This window comes from Pseudophryne corroboree, chromosome 1, assembly GCF_028390025.1.
Source record: "Pseudophryne corroboree isolate aPseCor3 chromosome 1, aPseCor3.hap2, whole genome shotgun sequence".
Taxonomy (NCBI): domain Eukaryota; kingdom Metazoa; phylum Chordata; class Amphibia; order Anura; family Myobatrachidae; genus Pseudophryne; species Pseudophryne corroboree.
This window is the reverse complement of record NC_086444.1, coordinates 221,143,291-221,167,887: the sequence shown is the minus strand read 5'-3', so window position 1 is coordinate 221,167,887 and position 24,597 is coordinate 221,143,291. Positions and strand designations below refer to the sequence as shown.

Sequence of the window (24,597 nt, the reverse complement as noted above, 5' to 3'; positions counted from 1 at the left end):
CTCGGATCAGCAAGGCAGGGTTAACAATCAGACATGACAAATGTCAGATGGGGATGGCAGAGGTGTTGTACCTCGGGCATAGGGTTGGTGGAGGCCATATTCGTCCAGAGCCAGCGAAAATTGAGGCCATCCTGAAATGGCCTCGGCCCACTAACCAAAAACAGGTACGTGCCTTCCTTGGAACAGCAGGGTACTACCGTAAATTTGTGCCCCAGTACAGCACCATTGCCAAACCCCTGACTGACCTAATGACAAAAAAGTACACCCGACAAATTGACTGGAGCCCAGAGTGTGAGCAGGCTTTTTCCCAGCTGAAGGACTTTTTGTCCCAATCCCCAGTGTTAGCAGCCCCCGACTTCCGCCGGCGGTTCATTGTGCAAACAGAAGCCTCCGGTTGTGGAATAGGAGCTGTGTTGAGCCAAGTAGGGGAGGATGGTTGTGAACACCCAGTTGCCTTTCTCTCCCGAAAACTTATGGACCGTGAGATAGCCTATGCCACTATTGAAAAGGAGTGCCTGGCCATAGTCTGGGCACTCAAGAAATTGCAGGCATATGTGTACGGGCGCGAGTTCTCAGTGGTAACAGACCACAGTCTCCTTAGTTGGTTACAGCGCACTGCCGGAGACAATGGACGACTGCTGAGATGAAGCTTAGCCCTACAACTATACAATTTCTCTATCTCTCACGAAAAGGGCAGAGATCATGGGAACGCAGATGGCCTGTCCCATCAGCAGGAACCAGACCCAGCACCGAGCAAGCCCAGGAGATCCCTCGCTACCAATACCCAGGGTACAGGAGAATACCATTACTCTCAGCAAGCTTAAGCCACCCAGGACACCGGGCTTGGAAGTAGAGGGAGGAAATGTGACAACACAGCAGGCGCGTTGTGTCACACATGTGGTAAAAGACACGCAGCTACTTCCCTAGCCCTGGTCTGACCCATGGACTACACTGATTGTTGATTTGTATTTGGCTATGTACTAGGCAATATTGTATTATATTTTATGATGTTATTGTTACAAGGGTACAGTTATGTTTTCGATGTATATATATGAATGTATTGGTTATTGTGTTATAGTTTGTAAAATAATGTTCCCCCCATGTGACTGCTCAGATAACCTGTGTGTTTGCTGTTGGGTAGATACAGCCAGTCTCAGATGTCAGGCCATACAACCCCCTCATTCTTCCCCACACAATGGATTCCAGGCCACACAATCAGATTAAGTAAGGTTAATTTAGTTAACATCTATTGTGGCCTAGGGGACATGCCTGGGCATGTGAAAGTAGGTTTGCTCTGAAACTGTTCTGGGGGTGTTGCCTTATTGTAGGAAAGACAAAGGTTTTGATAATAGCAAACAGGGGAGGTGAGAGAGATCTGAGAAAGAAGGTCAGAGAGTGGCAGGAGACTGGCTAAGAAGTAATGTTTTGTCAGGAGTTCCAGGAGGGAATTGTCGTGTCGAATTGGATCACAGAAGTGTGCTGAGCTGTTTATAACCCATTCTGTTCAATAAACCACTGTTGGTTTTTCATCTACCACCATGACTGAGTGATTTTGAACCCAGTATCCTCACAATAACATGACATATCAACAGGGAATATTCTTATTCTAATTGGGAACTACTAGGACTACTTCCTCAGCGGTCTATTAACAAAAACTGCACCACAGATGGTGCCCTATACCAGCTTTGGTGCCTAGAGCATGAGATCCACCATTGTATGCCCCTGCCTAGCCATACCATCCATGTTAGTGCTTTTAAATAATTCCTAACATCATTGTGAGGCACCTAATCTATCTTGATGCTGTATGGAGTTTTGGTTTAATAATCTCCCTGACATGTTTTCTTTATCACCCCATTTTGTGTAGCATGAGGTTGGGGTAATACTAACTTGCTCTACTATATTATAGCAAATATACAGTGTCTTTTTGTAGCAATAGTTCTGCTTAGCTGTTTCTACAATTCATTTAGCTATATGTCTTATTTGCATACACTGTGTCACACCTATTTGAATAATTTATTTTACTTATTCTGTGTTAACATTGTTGAATTAAATCTTCCTCCAGCCTCTCACAGATACTCTAGAGGACGATAACTATACGTAACAATTCTTGATCAAATAAAAGTCTTGTGCTTGTAATGGGTAGTAAAAGAAAATTATGATAAGAAGTACAAGAAAGATGTATTGGTTGTTGTGTTTGTAGACATTCCATCATGTTTTATTATCTTTATGTCAGATTATCTATGTACTGTCATGTATTATTAGTGTTCTATCATAACTATTTTTGTTTTTCAAAATATATTACAAAGAGAAAATCAGATTTCATTTTGAACTAGTCAAACCCAATACTGATTGATTCCTTGAGAAATATATGTCATAAATATGGTACATTATACAATAGCTACAGAAAAGCTGATATATGTTCTGTTTGATAGCAATTGACAGGATATGTATTTAAAATGTTATAATAATGGTGTATGTTAAATAAAATAAATGTCAGATTTTATATTTCCAATGCTACTTTTTTATTTTCTATTGCTTGATTATTGAAGCACAACAGGATCTTTTTCTAACCTTATTTTCTTAGCAAATCATATTATCAGTTGCGGCTTCAGAGCTGAGCCAGACCTACTGCCACCCCAAATGTTGCCAAATTTTGCTGGCCAGGACTCACTAGCAATTAGTGTGGATCTGCTATTTGAATTATAGACTGCACTGCAGCCCCACCTCTGGAGCCACCTTTTACTGCTATCCAAGTATAATGGGACACATTTTGGTTAAATCATAGTTTAATCTATGTAATAAATCAATTAACACGCTTCTTTATTTGCTAAATCCACCATTGGTTGATATGGCCAGATTGTAAAGTTATGAAAAATTGGGGGTCTCAGACAACCTTTAATATTGGACCTAGAGAGGATGGCTACCCTCAGCTGAGTTAAATTCTATCACACACACAGCAGCGGAGCATACCTGGCCAATAAGTCTGTCACAGAAATGAATATGAGCAAATCAATTTTTTTTAAGGGGCATAAAAATGAATTATAGTGTGCATTTGTTCAATGTACTGTATATGTATACTTTTTTAATTTTTAAATAAGATCAACATATCCAATAATAATTTTTAAAAGACCATATTCTTTCAAATTCTGATACTTATTTTGAAAGCAACCATTACAATTCAGTACTTAGGAGCTTGATATGTTCTCTAATTCTTAATAATAATTGATTTTCAATATGATGAGCTCTCTGAATTGCAGTTTACAGTTGATAATAATAATAATAATAATAATAATAATAATTATTATTATTATTAGTAGTATTATTATTAGTATTATTATTACTGTTATTATATATTTTAAGGTGTCCACAGAAAATTTATAGTGTCTCATAAATTCTCTGAGTTTCCCTTAAAAAATAAATTACAATAAAATGATTTATCAATATTAACTGTATTTTTGTTTTATAAAAAAACTATAATTATAAAACTCTTAGCATGAACTTGAGTTCTAGCAATGATTCATATTTAAAGATGGATATAATATTTAATTCTGCACATACTAGCTTCTGTACAAAGCATGTTTGTTCTTGATCTGCATAGCACACAGGAAATAATGAGAGACATCAAACTTAAGGTCAAAATCTTATTAGCAATGGCACATACAGCAGGAGTGATATGCAAGTTAGAACATTGTTATTTCACATTAGAACTCCTGTGGATTCATACTTGAATTGATGGCTTTTGTATTTATATTAGTTATACCTAATTTGATCAAATTTGTTTTCTGACACATTTGCCAGAATGCCACAAGATTCTATAAATCCTAGGAACACTAATTCCAAACAAAAACATATCTTTAAGTACTTATTTGTTATTGTGCTTTATAATACTTTAAGAGTGAATCAATATAATCGATTTAACTCACGTCCAATGCAACCCTAGAACAGCAGACTTTGCCTATTTACAGTATGAAAGGGTAAAATGTGCTTGTTTCTATTTTTGCTTTCATTTTCTAATTCAGTGGTTTTGAACCTTTTTTTCTGCCATGACACAATGAAGACATCATGAAACACAATTTTAAAGAAATAAAAATTTATGTAAATGAACCCTTCTGTACCCAAAGCACACCCTCCCAGAGGTTCTTTACATACCAAAGCACCTCCCCCTCCATTCCCTTTCTCTTTAACCATTGTAGTTTTCTAAGCTTAAGACTCTTACCTTTCTTTTCACCTTAGTATTCTGTTTGTGCTTGTCTGTTCTTGGCTCCTCTCCGTGACAGACATCATGACACTGAAACATCTGTACCGCTGTGGCTGCCTGACTGATCCTGGCACCTTTCTGATGCTGCAGGAAGCCAGGGGGCAGTTGGGATTTAGTTTTATCCAGCCCACTCACTATACAGTGGAGAAAAGGGGATAGTGGGAAAACACACTCTCCTCACCTTGCACTGCTGATTGACAAGAGCACAGGTTCTCAAACTCGGTCCTCAGGACCCCACACAGTGCATGTTTTGCAGGTAACCCAGCAGGTGCAAAGGTGTATTAATTACTCACTGACACATTTTAAAAGGTCCGCAGGTGGAGCTAATTATTTCCCTTGTGATTCTGTAAGGAGACATGCAAAACATGCACCGTGTGGGGTCCTGAGGACCGAGTTTGAGAACCTATGGACTAGAGCATGCCCTGGACCAGGGGAGAACGGGAAAGCACACTCTCTACCTTTTGCTCTGCTGATTGGCCAGAGCATTTCTTGGAGCAGGGGATAGTGGGAAAGCACACTCCCCTCCACTTGCTCTGCTGATTGGCCAGAGTACTTCCTGTAGCAGAGGAGAGTGGGAAAGTACACTTTCCACCTCTTGCTCTGATGATTGTCCAGATTACGTCTGCAGAAGGGTTGCGATTGTTTTGCTGGATCCAGAACTTGGCCTTTTTTTCTTCTGTCACAATGCTGACATTGTGCATGACACAGGGCTATTGTAACAATATTATAATACAAAGTGCTGGGGCCCCTACCCACTAATTCATAGGAAAATAATAAAAGTAAATATTGAATTACTTCTCCTGTGGTTCTGTGCTGTCTCTCCACATGCTTATTTACAGCAAATGCCTGTCAGCACTGATTGGTGTAGCCAATCACTGTCTGCAGACTGGGAGGCAGGTAGATAAATGTAACACTCTGATTGGCCCAGCATGCCCCTGCTCAAAGGTCCCTAGAATCATGGGGTCATTAGCAGCTGCCCAGTGAGCCCATAGATTAAAATGGCCCTGACATGATACACTAAAGTGTCACAAGACACGATTTAAGGAGCGCTGCTCTAGAGAAAGAAAGGTTTTTTTTCCTTTGCTTTTAATTTTTTTAATGATTCTGTTGTGCACATTGTGCACCAAAAATTATTGATGCAGAATTTGTGAGCAATTGACACGCATCTCTTCATGTACCGCATTTGTTTTTTTATTTTCTTCACCCACAGATATACCTTTAAACTTATTGATATTTTGCGTGTTTATTTTTTGTGTTTTTATTTTTATTCCATTTATATATTTATTTTATTATATGTGTTAAAAACATAACGTTAGATGTTGTAAGTTTTTAAACTTAAATAATCAGCTACTGATCTACAGTAGGTCTTATGGTGTGAAACTGATATAACTCTCACCAGGGTTTCACTTAAATCTGAAAGAACCTTTGGTTTAAAGTTGTTGTGCTTCCATTATCAAAAATTAAACAGGTATCCTTCAGTACTCTCTATCTAATGGCCCACTAATGTTCTGAACCATTATGAAAACAGAACATGACATAGTCGAGGGGGGGGGGTGTGTAATGAAAGAACCAAATGCCTTGTCCTGTCTGTGGGCCTGAACCTACTAGAGAGCATAACCGTTATCCGATATAGTTTGGACACTCCCCCTCCATGGTGCAGTAGGCCCCAGCATTCACAATGTAGCATGGCACTGCCCCCCAAAGCAGGCCTGATGACTGGAGGTACTACAGTGGAGTAGTACAAGACTTTGCAGGGGCCTGGCCTCTTAAAGTCCAGCCCACTATGTGCAGTGAATACAGCAGAGCAGAGACATGGAGAGAGAGCCTGGCCCTAGTGGTCAGAGCAATAAAGTTATTATTATTATTTTTTTACTGAGTAGCACACATATCATCATGTCTCACTGTGCCACTGACAGGAAGAGGAGCCACAGAAGACAGACAAGTTAAGTTTGTATGTGTAGGGATATGAGCCTAGTCTTCCTCTGCCAGAAGGAGTCTGGTCTCTCCAGTCACAAACGCCCCAAGTCTGACTCCTGCTGCTGCCTGTGATCTTGTAAACTGTCTCTCAGCAGCAGGTGTCATGATACCAGGCCTGGAGAGACAAGGGGGGTTGTGCTAGAGCTTGAAAGACAGAGCAGGGGGTGTGGAGCTGATGAGCCAGAGGGAAATATGGGGGGGGGGGCTGTAGTATGCCAGCAGCCAGAAAGGAGCAGTGACAGGGTGTGTGTGTGTGTGTGTGTGTGGGGGGGGGGGGGGTGAGACACAGTAGCAAAGAAGGGGGGTTGCAACCCAGAGAATAGGATTAGGCTCAAGATGGAGACCGAGGGGAATGAGGCATGTGATGGAGAGACAGAGAGGGGGATGAGACTGAAGAGATGGTGTTTAATACACTGGGGTGGGTTTGGAGAGACCCAGGGAGATAAGCCAATAGGCAACCAGCCTATACCATCAAGTGATGTATGGGGACCCCAAAATAATGTGTGTACTGGGCCCCAATATTTCTGTACATGTAACTGGCCCTACCCCAGGGGCTAGTACCAGGGTCCGATATTTCCCCAGGTAGTGGTGTTCATAGCACAGCATTACTGCATACCAGTACAATGTAGAAAAAAGATGTTCACATAATTTCTCAGAAACTGTGTACAAACAGTTTACACTAGAAGTGTTTGTGGAGCAGTTGCCTTAAAATAAAAATATACGTTTGTCTCAGTCACTTGTTTTTCCTGTAGAGTAACTTGGTTTTGGGGTATTTTTGTTTCTTACTGTATGTCAAGCTGAAAAAAAGCTGTGTGAAATGACTTGACACAAAGGAAGTGTTGATTACTATATTATGGCAAGTAATTTTTTTTTGTCATCTCACCTCTAAAGACACTTCTAGATAAAAACTGATACATTAGAACACAAGAACTATATGGAGGAAAAGTGAAAGTAAAGCATTACATGACAAATGTATTTCAAAGCAGTTACTTGTAACACTAAATACAAACACAATCACCCTGTTTCCTTAACATAGGGAATTGCAGTTACATTTTGCAAATCTATATACATTTTGTACATCCATCTGTTCAGCCTATGATCAACTATGATTCAGTGATGTCATATACAGTACTGTAGGTTCTTTGTAGAAACCTATTCGCTGGCTTGGTTTCCTAGTGAGTTGATAGGCGACATTCACTAATATATTGGTTTAGTCCACATAATGGCTGTCAGCTCTCTGGGCCTGATTCAGGTGCATTAATGTCAAAAGCGCAAAGTACTGATGTTTGGTACTTTGCACATGCGCCGGACCTGTACTGCACAAGTGCAATACAGGTACTACGTCATCGGATGTAGTGCGGCTGCAAATGTCAACCATTTGACAGTCTACAGCCATTTGGGGATAGGAAGGGAGGTGGGTCACCTACATTTTATGGGAGTGCCAAGGTCAGGGTCTCCATCTACCAATGGAGATTTCTTGGCCTCAGGGAAGTAGCAGCAGCTGCCAATCTGTGTGATCTCAGGGTTCATGCAGCCAGCCACAGGTGTAGCAAGGAACTGATGCAGCATCCTCAGAGACAGCACTTCTGAATGATTATATAATATAAGATATGTCCCTTTTCTCCTCTAAGCCAGTTGTTCCCAAACATTCTTTGTTCATAGCAGCCTAGAGTCTCAGCACCCCTAGGCGAAAGTTTTCCATAAACACACTCATTAAAAAAAATTGTCCTTACCAACCATCCTTAAGTTCAGCCTTAAACTTAGTTATGTGTTTGTGAATACGGTTGTGCTTCTGCTTGCTCATGTCATTTCTGATAGACAGCCTGAGCCTTCAGCAATCATTTTGCCAGTCACATCAAGCAGAGGAGAATGAAAGAAAGGCATAAAAAGGGGAAAAGTGGAGGCTGAGGAAAGAGTTGGTGTGGTGCAAGTGAGTTGTAGTTGTGGAAGCAGAGAGAAGAAAAAGGAGGGGAAATACCTAAGATGGGGAGACAATGGAAGACATATACACAAAGATGGTGATAGAAAAACTAACATGGGGGATAGGTAGACCCAGAGGTTGGAGACAAAGAGACTAATACAAAAATGGTGCCAGTTACACTGAGAGGGAGCAGAGACAGAGACAGATGAGACAAACATGAGGGGACTGAATATGGGGTAAGCAGTGGAGGATATCGGACCCTGTGTACATTTAGGGCTTGTTTGTGACAGGACTTCGTGTGTAGGAAGAGAATAATAGAAGGAAAGTGCAGGAGGAGGATACATAGGTACACACTAATCAGTACGGCCTGTGTAAAATCTTGAGCACATCTTCTAAAAGGTCATGACCCAGCCTACAAGATGTCAACTGCCTGGAGCTACAGTTCTTGGCTATACATATTAAGTTAAACTCTGTCCCTATAAGGTTCTTTTGTACCATCTCCAAACCTACTGTATATACAGCATTAGTGGTGAGGGTGTATGAATGGCCTATAAAATGGCAATATACTTCCTGCTATCAGTACCTGTTTCTGTAGCACAAGTATTCACTGGCTTTCCCAGTGCATGTTTATTTCCCTAACATCTATAATTATAGCTAAAAAATTGCTATTCTATATTGTTATTGGCTTTAGATCATCATTTAGTTTTCTTGTGTGAGATTGTTGTGTACTAAATGCATTATTTTACATTTTAATTTTTTATATATAATATCCCTGACTCCATTCCTCTATTTCCTTTACGTCACTAGGCTTTTGTTTTATTCATTTGGAGTATCGACCCTGTAACCTATAAAAATAGAATATGGTTTAGAAACAATGGGGAAAATGTATTAACCTGGGGAATGGCATTAGGAAGTGATAAACCAGTGATAAATGCAAGGTGATAAACGCACCAGCCATTCAGCTCCAATATGCAAATTGACATTTAGGAGTTGATTGGCTGGTGCTTTTATCACCTTGCACTTATCACTGGTTTATCACTTCCTTATGCATTCTCCAGGTTAATACATCTGCCCCAATATACTGTATAAAACATTGCTTTAATCAATATAGTTTTTATTATTTTTATTTTTTTTACCATATACTCTAATGAATATCAAAAACGCTTTAGATGTAAAACACAGTCTAATCTAGTACTTTGAGAACACACAGGTAAAGAATTGTTTTTTCCAGAGTCCAGTTATACTCTCCTAGGGTTTATAATAACAGGATACTCTTAGGCAGCAAGAGATGATGAGTTTGTAGCAGCGTCTTTGTCCTAATGAAAGGCTACGCTGTAAGTACAGTATTGAAAGAAGTCTTGTTAATCTTTCAGTGCTGACCATCAAGCAGAATGGCCCTGTGGGTAATTGCCCTCCTACCGCCCTTGCCATCCCACCCACATAATTGAATTTGTATCAGTCAACCTAAGCTTAACACAGTAAGAGCTGGTATAGAAATATTCGATGTTAAATACATTGTGTCTTCTTTTTTCTTCAGCTTCAGCAATCTCAGACAATGGAAGAAGGTCCTGCTTAAAGCTCAGAGTCTATGTACGGCCAGCAAGTAAGTGACTTTTATTTGCCTTGAAAGGGTGGCCTTCAGATGCATGTTTTATTGTATGCTACAAACAAGATCATTCAAGTATTTAATGTAAAACCTTGTGTGGTACTTGTTATCAACATTTGTGGTTTATTTTGCATTCGATTTTGTAATCATTCATCATTGAGCATTATTACATTTGTGCGACTTGCTAACTTGTTGTTTCTCAAATGTTGTACTTGTATAGTTCATTTAAAAAAAACGTACAATCTGGCATTAGGAGAGATGCCCTATAGAGCTAAACAAAAGTAATAAAAAACAACATGATAAGTGAAAAAAAAGAAAGAAAAGCAAAACAAAACAAAACAAAGTGGTGGCATTTAAGAGATCTCACTAACATATTTGGCTGTTATCTCTATTTTTATTATAGACAGCTGTATGAAAACTATAGGTGTTCATGACCGTGTTTTCGATGTTAACGACAAAGTAGAAAATTCTTTAGAACCAGCAGGTTAGTATGCCTAGAGAATTTCTTTTAACCAATGTGTTCTTCTCTTTGGTGCTTCGTATGTCACGCCTTGCATGTCTTGCATGACGTCAGTGCTTTGCTTTCATGGAAAACTCCATTCTTTTAGATTGTTTATGCAATGCATGGAAGACACTCTGTTGCTTTTTGTGTTTTGTTTGTGCTAGTGGTAGTACATGTCTTTCTTTTTCAGATATAAACTCTATATGTGTCAATATGAGTATCATAGATGTCTTATGTCTTGCTTGACAATCGAGTCTTTTTAACAATGTGTCTCTGTGTTAATGACTCCAAGTGTTTGGATACATGTCTTCTTTCAGTTATGTGTTTCATGTCTAGATTACATATGTTTACTGATCTATGTTACACTAACGCATGACAAAACACACCCCTCTATATTCCTCCATAACCTGTAGTAGTTCATGTATGTAATGTGTCACATTAATAATCTAGCAACATAACACTTTCTGGGTTAAAGTAACCACTTTCTGGCATGTTTAGTTGCCAACTGTACAAGCTTTTAGACAAGAAATACATCCTGAGTTGATTAGGCAAAACAATAGGAAAGATTTTAATGTAAAACTTCATCATTGTTTACATATTTATAGCCATCAATGCGTTTCATACTGTGGAAATTCTATGTGTCTTTTTTTTAAACCAGATACAGAAAAGTTTACAAGTCACTTATACTATTTAAGGCCAGGTGCCCATTTCACAGTCCGAGTTCAAGCACTGGTGGAACTGTATGCCAAATGTTTGATAAGTGGTTGTGTTACTTGTATTTTGTAGGTCAATGGAGTTACTACCAGTGACCTCCTAAACTCAAATAACACAAGGATAGTTACTGTTAGTGGTGACTCCTTTAACCACAAAGTATTTAACCTGTTTTCTTCATTCTTCATATTGAATGGAGCAGGCAGAACTAAGAAAACTGTAACGCCCCAAAGCTCAATTAACATTGATAGTGGGTATGAGATTTTTTAGTAACAATGGTTACCATTTTCACTTCATTTTCATGCATTATAAAAGAGTTTAAAACACTAGTGTAAAAAGTATGGGCCCAAAATAAATAATTTTAGAAAATAATTATAAGCTAGTATGAAAAATCAACACATTTTTAACTCTTGCCTTAAAAAAATTTTTTAAATGAGTTTGGAACACACAAAACAGACTATGATAGTTGATTATTACACCAGCCTACGAATTTTGCAGAATAAATTAATTTTAATATCCTTCTCGTTTTTAAAGACATGCATTTATATAATTAGGTATCGTTCTATAGTTGCATTGCTCTGAGTTACAACAGTTGTATTTGTTGAGCTGCTCTGTATCCCAAGGCAAAATAAACAGTACCCACTAATTATCTACATGTATGGATTTAAAAACAATAGTGTGAAGTGTGAAAACAATGTAGTCAGTAAATATTGTCAAAAGGAAGGAAATTATGACAAAGAGTCATCTGTACCAACACATCTACTTAAAAAAAATCCAATAAGCTCTATTTCCATTGCCCTCTGATACAACAGTTACAGATACAGAACAGCTTTCGTATATTTCCCCAGGCAAAATAAATATTACTGCTCAATTATCATCAGCTATATAATAATTTGGTATGAACTCCGACCCCTCCCATCTGTGTTTAAGAAATGCATAGAAGTTAGTAAGTGGTTGGTGTTAGAGACAGTGTGGGGAGGGAGAAGGAGAGGTGGGGAAGAGAGAAAATGGGGATTGTGGAGAAAAGAAGTAAGGAGGGGGCTGTGGATGTTGAGAGAAAATAATAATAAAAGGCAGGTAAACAGCCAAAACTATTTATTCATGTGTACAAACATAAAAGAAAGCTTGAAAGCAATATAATCAACAAAATCTGGCAATTAGATTAAAGTCACCGAAGGTCCACTACCTGTTTAAAATTCCATTATTCAGTCACACTGCAAAGCCGCAAAACAAATCATGACAAACAAACTTTACTAATACTGGTAGTTTTAAATATTTCGTATTTATGCCAGTTGTAAACATTGGATTTTTAGATGGGATATTACAAATACTTGATTTCTGAACAAGGCAACAAAAAAAGGACATGTTGCAATATGAATAGAAAAGAACAATAGATATATATGTAATAATGTATGCTAAGGAAAAATGGAAATCAGAATGAGGCATAGAGTAAGCTGTACAATGTAAAAAACACATTAATGTTAACCTCTTTAAATAAATCCAATTTGACTATCATACCAAATAAATGTAAATTAATACAACTCTACTAATCTCTTATTCTTTTATAAAACTATTTTTGTAATTACTAATATGAAATTGGAGATAATTACACAGCTAGTGCCTCACATAGTTTATAGCAACCAATACACTGCAGAACAGCATATAGAATTTACTTTCTGAATTTTCTTTTATCTTAGAATCACAGAAAAACATTACAGTCAAAAGTAAAACAAATACACTAGAGTCAAAAATAAGTAAGAACAAATGTGGTGGCCAAATTGTTGACATTACAATTCATTAATACATTGCAAGACTCATTACAAAAATATTTCTTCGACGACACATAAAATCTTATAGTTTAATGCAGGTATTATTTGTGGGGTTCTGAGCTTTTACTTCTTTCTAACTCACAGAAATATTATGATTTGACTATGGTGGTAGGGTAGGTGAACCCCCAGACTTCCCAGGGCCCCTCAAGTCCACAAATGTATGTCCATTGTGATTATATGTAAACATATGGTATATTCAGGTGTATATTTATATAATATTTTGCTATGCATAGATAAAGAATAATATGTGACCTCTGTGACCTCGGTGCTGTAAAGTGAGCTGCCATTTGCAGCATCATTTTACTGCACCAGGGGACACAGGTGCATCAGGGAGCCCAAATGACTGGCAGCCCTCACTGGAGCACCAATCACATTGCTGCATTCCTGTACAGCTTGCTCTGTTTTTTTTTGGTCATATTGCATTTTCCATTATAAGTATGGGAAATGCAATCAGTGTCGGACTGGGGCAAGAAGGACCCATTGGGGAATGTACTGACAGGGACCCATAGGGGTGTAGCCAGCCTCCACAGAGTCTTGAAATACTCCTTAGTCCTATGTAGTAAAATGTAGCATTATACTGCACAGGACTATGGTCCCAGACTGTGCATTATGATAAGTTCTAGGCTGTACACTGTTCCATAGAGGAGGAGGTGGGCCATCCGGTAGTGGGGCCCACCGAAGGTTTCCCCTGTACCGCTTTGGGCCAGTCCGACCCTGAATGCGATCTTCTTGCTACAAAAAAAGTTAATTAAAGGGTTTGAAAACTGTTCCAAAAGCCCTTTAATACATTTAAGTGATACTGAAATAATGTGAAAACGGGTGTGAAAACACAATTTTTCATATTATTTTAGTAAATAAAATGTTAATAAATCTGCCTGTAAGTGTAAAGTCCAGCGTTAGTGCAGGTATAACATTTTCACCTGAAAGTGATGACTTACAAAAGCAGCAGCTTCATACATTTAGCTATATTTTCATTGTGAATATAACTTACTGCAACTAATACAAGTAATGTTTTAAATATGTAACTTTCTAAATAAAATAACCATATCTCACTAAAAATGTTGCATACAAAAGTTAATTTTTTTCCAAGCAAGCATGCACAGATTATTATTATTAGATTGCTGAGATTTCTGTAAACAGCACCTTGTTATCATATACTGTACAGCTGTTATTTTTCTATATATAAACCACTCATCGCCTACCTGTCATTTATTTTTGAAGAATAAATAAAAGGGAAAATTAACAATGCGCAAAAAACAATTAGCTACTATTTCTTACTGTTAGTCAACATATTGTGTAAGTTAATTAACGGACAGTTCTTCCTATACTTGCCAAAATAAATATATATTAGTGATGAGCGAGGTTCGGTTTTACTCGGTTTTACTCGGTTTTACTCGGTTCTCAAAACGGCATCTTATTGGCTATCCAAAACACGTGACATCCGTGAGCCAATAAGATGCTGTTTTGAGAACCGAGTAAAACCGAGTAAAACCGAGTAAAACCGAATCCGCTCATCACTAATATATATATATATATACTGTATGTTAGGAGTTCCTTAATGCGCTAATTATATATACGTGGTGAACGACTACCACAATGATTGCATATGACCAATTTTCAAGATTATGCTTAAAATTATATCTAATGTTTTGGGTGCTTCTCCAAAAAAGAGGCCCCTTGCCAATATGGGCCTAGAAACTTTAAGTAGATAATGTTTTTTTGAGGAGAGCCCTAATTAAATTGTATGAGTGTTCACACTATAACCTTAAAGGGTAAATACACTTTTTCTTGCAAGAGAATGAAGATGATAAACTGATATAGCCTTTTATACAAGCACACCCAATAAATTCTAAAAAAAAAACCTTTTTTAATAAAACATAATTAAAACATTTTTCAAATATTCAAGTGTTCATAATGTTAATTTACACAAGCATATCTTTGCACAATAAATATATCAACATAATGGATTATCAAGCCTGTTCACTTTTAGTTTGTGTGATAATGGGGGTAATTCAGACCTGACCATAGCAGCAAATTTGTTAGCAGTTGGGAAAACCCATGTGCACTGCAGGTAGGGCAGATATAACAAATGCAGAGAGAGTTAGATTTGGGTAAGTTATTTGGTTTCTGTGCAGGGTAAATACTGGCTGCTTCATTTTTACACTGCAATTTAGATTTCAGTTTAAACACACACCACCCAAATCTAACTCTTTCTGCACATGTTATATCTGCCCCCCCCTGCAGTGCACATGGTTTTGCACAACTGCTAACATATTTGCTGCTACGATCAGGTCTGAATTACCCCCAATGATAAAACTTTCATCAAACGCGTTTCGTCTGTGGCGACTTCTTCAGGGGTGTTGATTTTCTAAATGACTGAATATTACAATTTTGGTGGCAAAGATGATTCTCATCCTCAGAAGATAAATGGCAAAAAGCTTATACCATTGACAACCACTGATCACTGTGCTAAGGTTTATATAGTAATTCTCCAGATTAGGTAGTTTTAATCTGTTTCCAATATGATAGGACTCCTATATTCAAATTTACCACAAATGGAGACATAAATTCAAGCCGTTTATTTTAAGAAATTTTTTTACTTTATCCAAGAATCCTATAAGGCAGTGGTTTCCAAACTTTTTTGAATCACGGCGCCCTAGAATATCAGAATTTTTTTCACGGCACCCCTAGGCCACAAATTTCTTATTGAGAAATTTAGAAAGAAATACAGTATTACATTAAGTAGATCACGTTTATATGTCGTCCTTAGGGTCAGTGGTGTGGTGAGGGACAAGATTTGCTTTTGTTTGGCCACATATTTATAACTGGCAGCCACCAGCACTGGTTTTGCCTATTATATTGACCATTAATAATTTGAATTGGTCCTGGACTGCCAACCCAGGGCACCCTTGCAAGTGTCCCGAGGCACCCCAGGGAGCCACGGCACACAGTGTTGTATCTGTGTGTAATGTATGAAAGCTGCATGTGTGTATTATGTATATGTATTTATTCTATATATGTGTGTGTATTTGTTCTGTGTGCATATGTATGTGTTCTATGTAACATGTTTGTGTGTATATATATATATATATATATATACAGTATATATATATATATATATATATATATACACACACACACACACACACACACACACACACACACACACACATGCATACATAGAAGGAAACCCCCCTGACAAATCCCGCAGTTGCCCCTGGGAAGGTATATACAAGGCAGTAAATCAGGGCTGGCCAAACCAGTACTCGAGATCTACCAACAGTTCATGTTTTCCAGGCCTCCTGGAGATCTGTAGAATTGTCAGTTAGGAATGAATGCAGCACATCTTAATTAGTAATGACTACACCTGTGCACCAGCTAGGTGGTCTGGAAAACATGAACTGTTGGTAGATCTCGAGGATTGGTTTGGCCAGTCCTGCAGTAAATCAATCTCAAATATGATAAATATTGCTGGTATTGATATATGCAAATGTGAAGTCTAACTTTTTGTTATGCCATTGAAATTTATTTTGCACATTTTGGGGATGTCTTGCAACCGAATGTACATTCTAAACAAAAATAATTTGCAAGTTATTTGCTTTTAAAACTTAAATTTTCATTTGGAAGCTCTTTGAGCATAGTTACACAACTGTGAATATCACGTTTGGGTGTTGCATCCACCGCTACTGAGTCTTACTTTATCAGGGGGGTTGGGAGCGGCTGTGACATCATAGACAAACATCACATTTCCAGCCCATCACAAACATGGAGGAGCTGCAAGTTACAAAGATTGTCAGCTACTTCTCCATGTCAGTAGCCCTTGCTCTATGTTTGTGCCAAGGGCGCAATAAAAACATTGGATATTTTATTTTGCGGTGCTCTAGGAGTACCATAACCATTCATCCTAGAAGTATCTATGTCCTTGGTGGCACTTAAAACATTGGCCTAAATGTATTAAGCCTTAACAAGGGATAAGTGGAGACAGATAAATAGTGATAAATGACTAACCAATCAGCTCCTAACTTTTATTTTTCAAACACAGGCTGTGACATTGCAGTTAGGAAGATGATCGGCTGGTCATTTATCACTCTTTATCCGTCCCCACTTTATCTCTAGTTAACCCCTTCAGTGGTTACTTTTTTGAATTTGGTCACACCTTCCAAGATGGGTTCTTAATTATTTTACCTGCACCTTGCCACGGGTTTCATGCGCATTGCCAGGGGTTTCATGTGCTGTGTCTTCCTTTTGCCAGGGGTTTTATGCTCAGATCCATGCTCATTGCCATGGGGAATGCTCATTGCCTACGGGTAGCTAGTGATGGCCATTGACCATCGATGATTTAAAATCATTGATGGTCTATGACTGATGTCAAATACTTTTACCATCAATGGGGGAGAGCCAGATGGTATTTTTTTTCAAAGTGTCAGGGCACGGAGCTTTGCTCCGCCCCCTGACACCCACTAAGCTACTCCTCCTGGTCCACCTGCATTATTACTGTAAAGCAGGAATGACCATCAATGTGTAAAAACATCTATGTATCCATTCCAGATGGTTTTACACCATCAAGGTTATCCATCGATGGTGACGCAATCACGTGATGACATCACGGCGCGATAACGATACACTGTATAATTATATATATGTATAATATGTATACACTGTAAATATATCCCTTGTCTTCATGCTGTGAGGTTGTCACCAGGACCTGTCTTGACAAAGGCCCCTGCTGGGGGCTGAAACGTCAACTAACTGAATTGTAAGCTGAATACTGATGAATTCATAAACTAACTTTTTATCTTCTAAAATTGATGAGTGCCCTCTTCTGACCTTACTGGTCTGAAACTTTGTATATATACAGTGCCGTAACTAGGTGTGTGCGAACAATGCCTTGCCCACAGCGCATGTGCAGTGAGGGCGCACCGTTTGCAATCCATCGAGTGGCCGCCAGTGTGTGTCTGCACTGTAGATTGTAGAGAGCGCAGGGCACACTGTATACCCGTGCCCTTTGCCCCCACTCTCTTTGCTCCTGTAACAGGGACACTGTAGATTATAGGGAGCGCAGGGCACACTGTCTACCCATGCGCTTCGCCCCCCGCTCCCTTCTCTCCTGTAACAGGGACACTGTAGATTGTAGGGAGTGCAGGGCACACTATATACCCATGCGCTTCGCCCCCGCTCCCTTCTCTCCTGTAACAGGGACACTGTAGATTGTAGGGAGCGCAGGGCACACTTTCTAACTCCGGCGCTTTGCCCCCAATCCCTTCTCTCCTGTAACAAAGGAGTAGGGGGTGTGGGGATGCCCTCCCTCTGCCTGCGGCCAGACAGGGTGCAACAGCGCTACCTGGACTCCCTGTTACAGGAGAGAAGGGATCGGGGGCTAAGCGCATGGGTAGACAGTGTGCCCTGCACTCCCCACAATCTACAGTGTCCCTGTTACAGGAGAGAAGGGAGCGGGGGCAAAGCGCATGGGTAGACAGTGTGCCCTGCACTCCATACAATCTACAGTGCAGGCATATACACCAGTGGCCACTCAGTGGATTGCGAATGGTGCACCCTCACTGCACATGCACTGCGGGCAAGGCACTGTTCGCACACACCTAGTTACGGCACTGTATTCACTATTCTTTCTATTAAAGTCACCAGAATGGAAAAAAAAATATTTATGACCTAAAGGGTCTATGTACCAACTCCCTCCCTCCCTGATTTATGTGCCAGACTCCCTTCTCTCCTGCATCCTCCCTCCCTACTTTATGTGCCAGCCTTCCCTTTCTCTTGCATCCTCCCCTGGCCCCCCTCCCTGCTTTATGTGCCAGCCACCCTTCTCCTCTGCATCCTCCCCTGGCCTCCCTCCTCCACTCACTGCATGCTGCTGTCTTTGGTACCTGGATGAGAATAGAATGTGGGGCAGGCATGTGGAGCACGGAGACTGCCTGCATCACCTGCTGGAGCGGGCAGACTGTCTCTGCTGCAAATGCCGCCACCAGTCCTCTGCGGCCTCCCTCCCTGTTTTATGTGCCAACCTCCCTTCTCCTCTGCATCCTTCCCCGGCCACCCTCCTCTGTTCACTGGATGCTGCTGCCTAATGTGTAAAAAGGGGACTCTGCCTGCCGTAATGTGTAAAAGGAGGACTCTACCTGCTTAATGTGTAAAAGGGGGCTCTATCTGCTGTACTGTGTAAAAGGGGACTCTACCTGCCGTACTGTGTAAAATGGGACTCTACCTGCCGTACTGTGTAAAAGGAGGCTCTACCTGCCGTTCTGTGTAAAAGGGGACTCTTCCTGCCGTACTGTGTAGAATGGACTCTACCTGCTTAATGTGTAAAAGGGGGCTCTATCTGCTGTACTGTGTAAAAGGGGACTCTACCTGCCGTACTGTGTAAAATGGGACTCTACCTGCCGTACTGTGTAAAAGGAGGCTCTACCTGCCGTTCTGTGTAAAAGGGGACTCTTCCTGCCGTACTGTGTAGAATGGACTCTACCTGCTGTGATGTGTAAAAGGGAGCTCTGCCTGTCGTAATGTGTTAAAGGAAGCTCTGTGACCACACCCCTTCCACCTGAAGCCACGCCCCTATATTTTTGGTGCGCACACTGGCCCTGTTTTGTGCATGGGGGGGCTATGCTGTTTCTTGCACACAGCGCTAAAATGTCTAGTTAAGGCACTGCATATATATATATTAATAATATATACTGTATATATATATATATATATATATAAAATGTGTGTGTGCGTGCGTTATTTATATTTTTTTAAATCTTACATTACTGTTTACTTTTTTAAATGGAATATACTAACAGTATACTGTAGCTAAGGCTTACTAGGGAATAATTGTTAAATATTACTCCACAAAACAAATCATAAAATCATTTTATTTCTCTAAGCTTTAGAACTATTTATACTGCACTCTAGTGCTGGTGGCTGCCAGTCATAAAATATGTGGCCAAACAGAAGCAAATCTTGTCCCTCACCACACAACTGACCCTAAGGATGACATATAAACGCAATCTACTTAATATAATATTTCTTTCTAAATTTCTTAATAAGAAATTTTTGGCCTAGGGGTGCCGTGAAAAAAATTCTGATATTCTAGGGCGCCGTGATTCAAAAAAGTTTGGAAACCACTGCTCTAGACAATATATACATTCTTACTTGTGACCAAAAATTTAGCAAGAACAGTTGACATTGATATAAATACTGCAGATACTTAACCCAAAGTTGATGTTTAGCATAGAAAATAATAAAGATGTGCAATTCAGTAAATTAGTACTGTATAATAATATACTTTACTTAAGCTAAAAAAATGAATGTTACCAATGTAAACTGATTGCAACTCACTTCATTTACTTCTCATTTCACTTGCTAACAGTCTTGTAATAAATTTAAGATAAATAAAGTAGCAGTCAACAACAGTACCCAGTTCCTTCCCAAACTAAAATAATCATTTTGCAGACAAGAGGGAACTTTACTTGTTGGATATATAATTAGGTAATATAGTACAAGAATATGTTCTGGCTAAATGAATGATGTTACATCAGCAGTGAGTATATAGATATAATGATAAATAGTAATGACTAATTAGAATCTTGGGAATTGCTTGATTATTTGGTTGACTATCTGACTACACTTATTGAAAAGCTAGCCTTTCATTACAATGAGTAATATATTAATATATGTGTCCCAATATTACATTAACTCCATATTTTATCCAAGATTTCAGTATGTTTTATCCACCATCACAATATTCATTATTTAGACACCATAATGTCAACAGTTATAAAATGCTGACATGTTTAGAATGTTGACAGCCACAATGGCAGCTTGCAAAATGTTAACACTGACAAAATGTTGACACCTAATTTTAAGACAAACCCTAAAATGTAATCCTAACCCCACCCTTTAACCTAACATTAACTTTCTGTTGTCCACATTTTAATTGGTTCAGCACTTATGTTGTCAACACTTTGTATCAAAAATTTTCAGCTGACAACATGTTGGGTCTTGACATTTTAACCATGTTGACATTATGACAATCAACATTATGGTGTCAGTCTTTTGACTGACTTCAGAAGACTATATCCTCTGTCCATGTGGCATATATTTCATGTGGATACATAACATGACTACATGAATTTACTTAATTTATCTTTAACATATCTGGCAGAATTATTTTCCATGTATCCAATAATCTTTTAGTAATAATATAAATAAGATTTTTTGGTAGTATTATTATATTTAACACAGTTCTAGGCCAACATCTTACAGTTAAAAGTTTGACTGAATACAGATCATGCTTTTGACCGTGTTGGGTACAGGATCCCATAGGCCAGAATCCTGACCATCAGAATGTGGGCAGCAGTATCCCAGCAGTGAAAATGCTCGTATATTGCAACATTTTTTGGCAGCAAGTTCCTTTTTTAATCACAAATCTGTGGCTTTTAGCAAATTGCACACCACTCTCTACAAGATGAGGGCAGGGATGATGTTTGAAGTAGACAAATTACAATAAGGGCAGTTGCCATAAATTCAGGGCCAGCACAGAAATCTTTGGGCCCCATACAGTGATATCTCTGGGGACCCTTCAGATTATAAAAGTGCAAGGGAATTTGCTGCACTATATTAGAAACTTAATAAATAAAAATATATTTATACACATATATCAATATGTATATCTCTCCCTCCTCCCCTAAACACACCACAGTCTCTGTCTCTCTCTCTCCTTCATCCCATACACCCCACAGTCTGTCTCTTCCCAATGACTCCATGCTGCATTCCCAGCTCCCCCATATCATCCCAAAGCCCTGTATCCCCTCACCAAGCCACCTTTATCCTGGGGACAGACTCACCTGTGCTGCACTCCCCAGAATCCAAACCCAAACTACACACAACAGGTACCATGCAGCCACATCCTGTAACTTCCTGCAACAGAGCTGGACCCAGAAGAGCAAACGCACACTGTGTATGAGAGGCTCCTGGTAACTCTGAGGCTGTGCCCACACCGTCAACAGCTCGCTGCCCTATTTGGACAAGATGGCTTACATCCCTGATGGGCACTAAATGGCATATCCTTTGGGCCCATCTGATCCTTGGGGCCCGGTACAGGTCTCCCCTTTGACCCCCCCCTGCTGACAGCCCTGCATGAATTGCTATAAAAATGACTGTTGAAAAATAGTGAATATACCTGTTTGGACTTAAGGACAGGGAAGTCAAACCCTGGTGCAAGTTGTGGCTGCATCTCATTCGCTGAACACAAGTGATACCAATTAACACTCGATTTTTAAAAATAAAGCGTGTTTTCTTCTCTGTTTGAAAAGAGGAAGACTGCTGACATAACTTTTTTTGGTGTGGACCTTAAAAAAATGATATGTCTTTTTTAGTTTGCAATACCCATGCACCAAGTGACTATGGTACTGCTTACCTACACTTTACTGCTTTTACTCACTGTGAAGCCACGCCTCCTGCTGTATTTCTGGAGCATCTGCCCCGCTTACTTGCTTGGGGAGGGAGGAGCATTTGTTACCCATATAGAAATGGCCAAATCTTGCAGCTCTGACCAACTCAGAATGGGTAACAAAATGAAAGGTTTTTTTTCATCAGACTCATTTCTTAATGTGTTTATTGCACTGATTAAATCTTAATGCAGTATCTTCCAGTTGCTGAATGTGTGTTAAAAATAATACTGCTGAATAAAAAACATGATATGTTAGTTATCATTTACGCACTAATTTATTAGTATTGTTTTGGTGTGTCACAACTGGGTTTACACAAAAAGCCCCAATAAAATCAGGATTTACAGTACATGGTCTTTCTAGTGATTTATGACTTGCAGTGCATGACTTCAAGTGGGAGGGGAGGGTGGAGTGGCAAGCATGAAACAAGAAAACAGCTAAATAGCAGATCTTAGTACTGGACAGTATATTGTACTTGGAATTTAGACCTTCCCTCAGTTCATGAAGCTCCTTTTCCATGTACAAATTACTGAGAGGAGTCCGCTGGGATGTTACTATCTTGTGTTTCATATGACTTTAGCTCCTTACAGTGGCTTAGGCACATCAGGCCTGATTCAGAGTGCATTGTACACATGTGACTGATTTCACTCACAAGCCAACCAACTTATGGTTTTCTCAGTGATGAAATAATCATGAGAACATGCAATTACTAGTGTACACACTAACGATTTATGTCTCAGATCTAAATGTGATTAACTGACCTTAAGCTCTTCACAAAGTTTTTAAATGAAAGTAACGTTGAATGACTGGCAGTGCGTACTGACTTAAATTTGTGCACAATATAGGCTCATTGGGGGTCATTCCGAGTTGATCACTCGCTAGCAGTTTTTAGAAGCCGTGCAAATGCATAGTCGCTGCCCACCGGGGAGTGTATTTTCGCTTTGCAGAAGTGCGAACGCCTGTGCAGCAGAGAGACTGCAAAAACATTTTGTGCAAAACAAGAACAGCCCTGGACTTACTCTCCATGTGCGTTGATTCTATCGTTGGAGGTTTGGCTTTTGACGTGACACACCCGCCCTGCGTTTGCCCAGCCACGCCTGCATTTTCCCCGACACGCCTGCGTTTTTCCAAACACTCCCTGAAAACGGTCAGTTGCCACCCAGAAACGCCCCCTTCCTGTCAATCTTCTTGCATTGTGCCGTGCGACTTAAAGCTTCACTGAAACCTGTGCAAAACCACAAAAGTCTTTGTACCCGTATGTCGCGCGTGCGCAATGCGGTGCATACATAAAAATGCTGATTTTTAGCCTGATCGCTGCACTGCGAACAACAGCAGCTAGCGATCAACTCGGAATGGCCCCCATTGTTGTCAACAAATGGTGTAGGTCAGATCCAATTATCAAAACCAACTGCTTTTGGAATGACATTTGCCCTTGGGTGCTGCATACACACTCTGAAATTATCAGAATGAGCAGCCAAAAATCAGTTGTTCAGTAATGTGTGAGATTTATTAAAGCTTGGAGAGAGATAAAGTACCAACCAATCAGCCCATAACTGTCATTTTTTATACATAGCCTGTAAAATGGCAACAATTAGTATCCACCCCCCTCCTCTCGGCGCGACTGATTATGTGCAACTAGGACGAGCAAAGGGAACACTAAATATCTGATTACTACTATTTCGAGATTGTTTTAAATTAAACAACTTTGCCCAGTAGAATAACATTCTGATAACCACCCAAAATTAAGAAATCCATCACATTTTCTTCATCTGCATATATGATGATGAGGATTATGATAATAATAATAATAATTATTTCCTCGTTAAAGCAGTTATACTTTTCTGAATCAAATTAGAATGCAAAATAAACATACAAAAAATTAACAGAATAGAAGAAAGAGTGCTGAGCATTGGGTGTCATTAAAAATAGAGGAGAAATAATGAAATGCTACAAAAACAGGAACATTTTGATCCAGCAGCTACAAAGATTTCTCAAGGACACTTGAAGTGTGCCAGGCAATGAGTTTGAGCCACAATGCTAAAAGCTTGGGTCCCAAAAGAAGTAAGAGAGATTCTGGGTACTGTTAGGAGTCCCTCATTGGCATATTAGTGTGCAAGAGGCAGTATATGGAATCATAAATGCTTCAACGATATAGGACTTTGAGGGTGGGATTAAATTCTTTTCACCCCTTTACACACCCATTCTGTTTCTGCCCTCAGGGATGTTGTATCATTATTTCAGCTCGTTACGCCCGGAGTACGAGGCACCCAATCCTTTACACAGCTAAACCTGATTACTATGGGCGCAATATGCGCGATAAATGAGATCATTTTAGAAAGGAAATTGGGTG

The 24,597-nt window shown here is 39.4% G+C and overlaps 1 protein-coding gene across 4 annotated transcripts in view; it reads left to right on the top strand.

The window, feature by feature from the left end:
* EFNA5 (ephrin A5) overlaps positions 1-24,597 on the top strand; it is a 486,689-nt gene that overhangs the window by 450,000 nt on the left and 12,092 nt on the right. For 3 of the 4 annotated variants that reach the window (XM_063964086.1, XM_063964087.1, XM_063964085.1), the window contains 2 exons: positions 9,694-9,759; positions 10,166-10,246. In XM_063964086.1, the coding sequence (XP_063820156.1) occupies positions 9,694-9,759; positions 10,166-10,246 (147 nt within the window). The remainder of the gene's footprint in view (positions 1-9,693; positions 9,760-10,165; positions 10,247-24,597) is intronic. The other variant, XM_063964088.1, reaches the window with a different exon arrangement.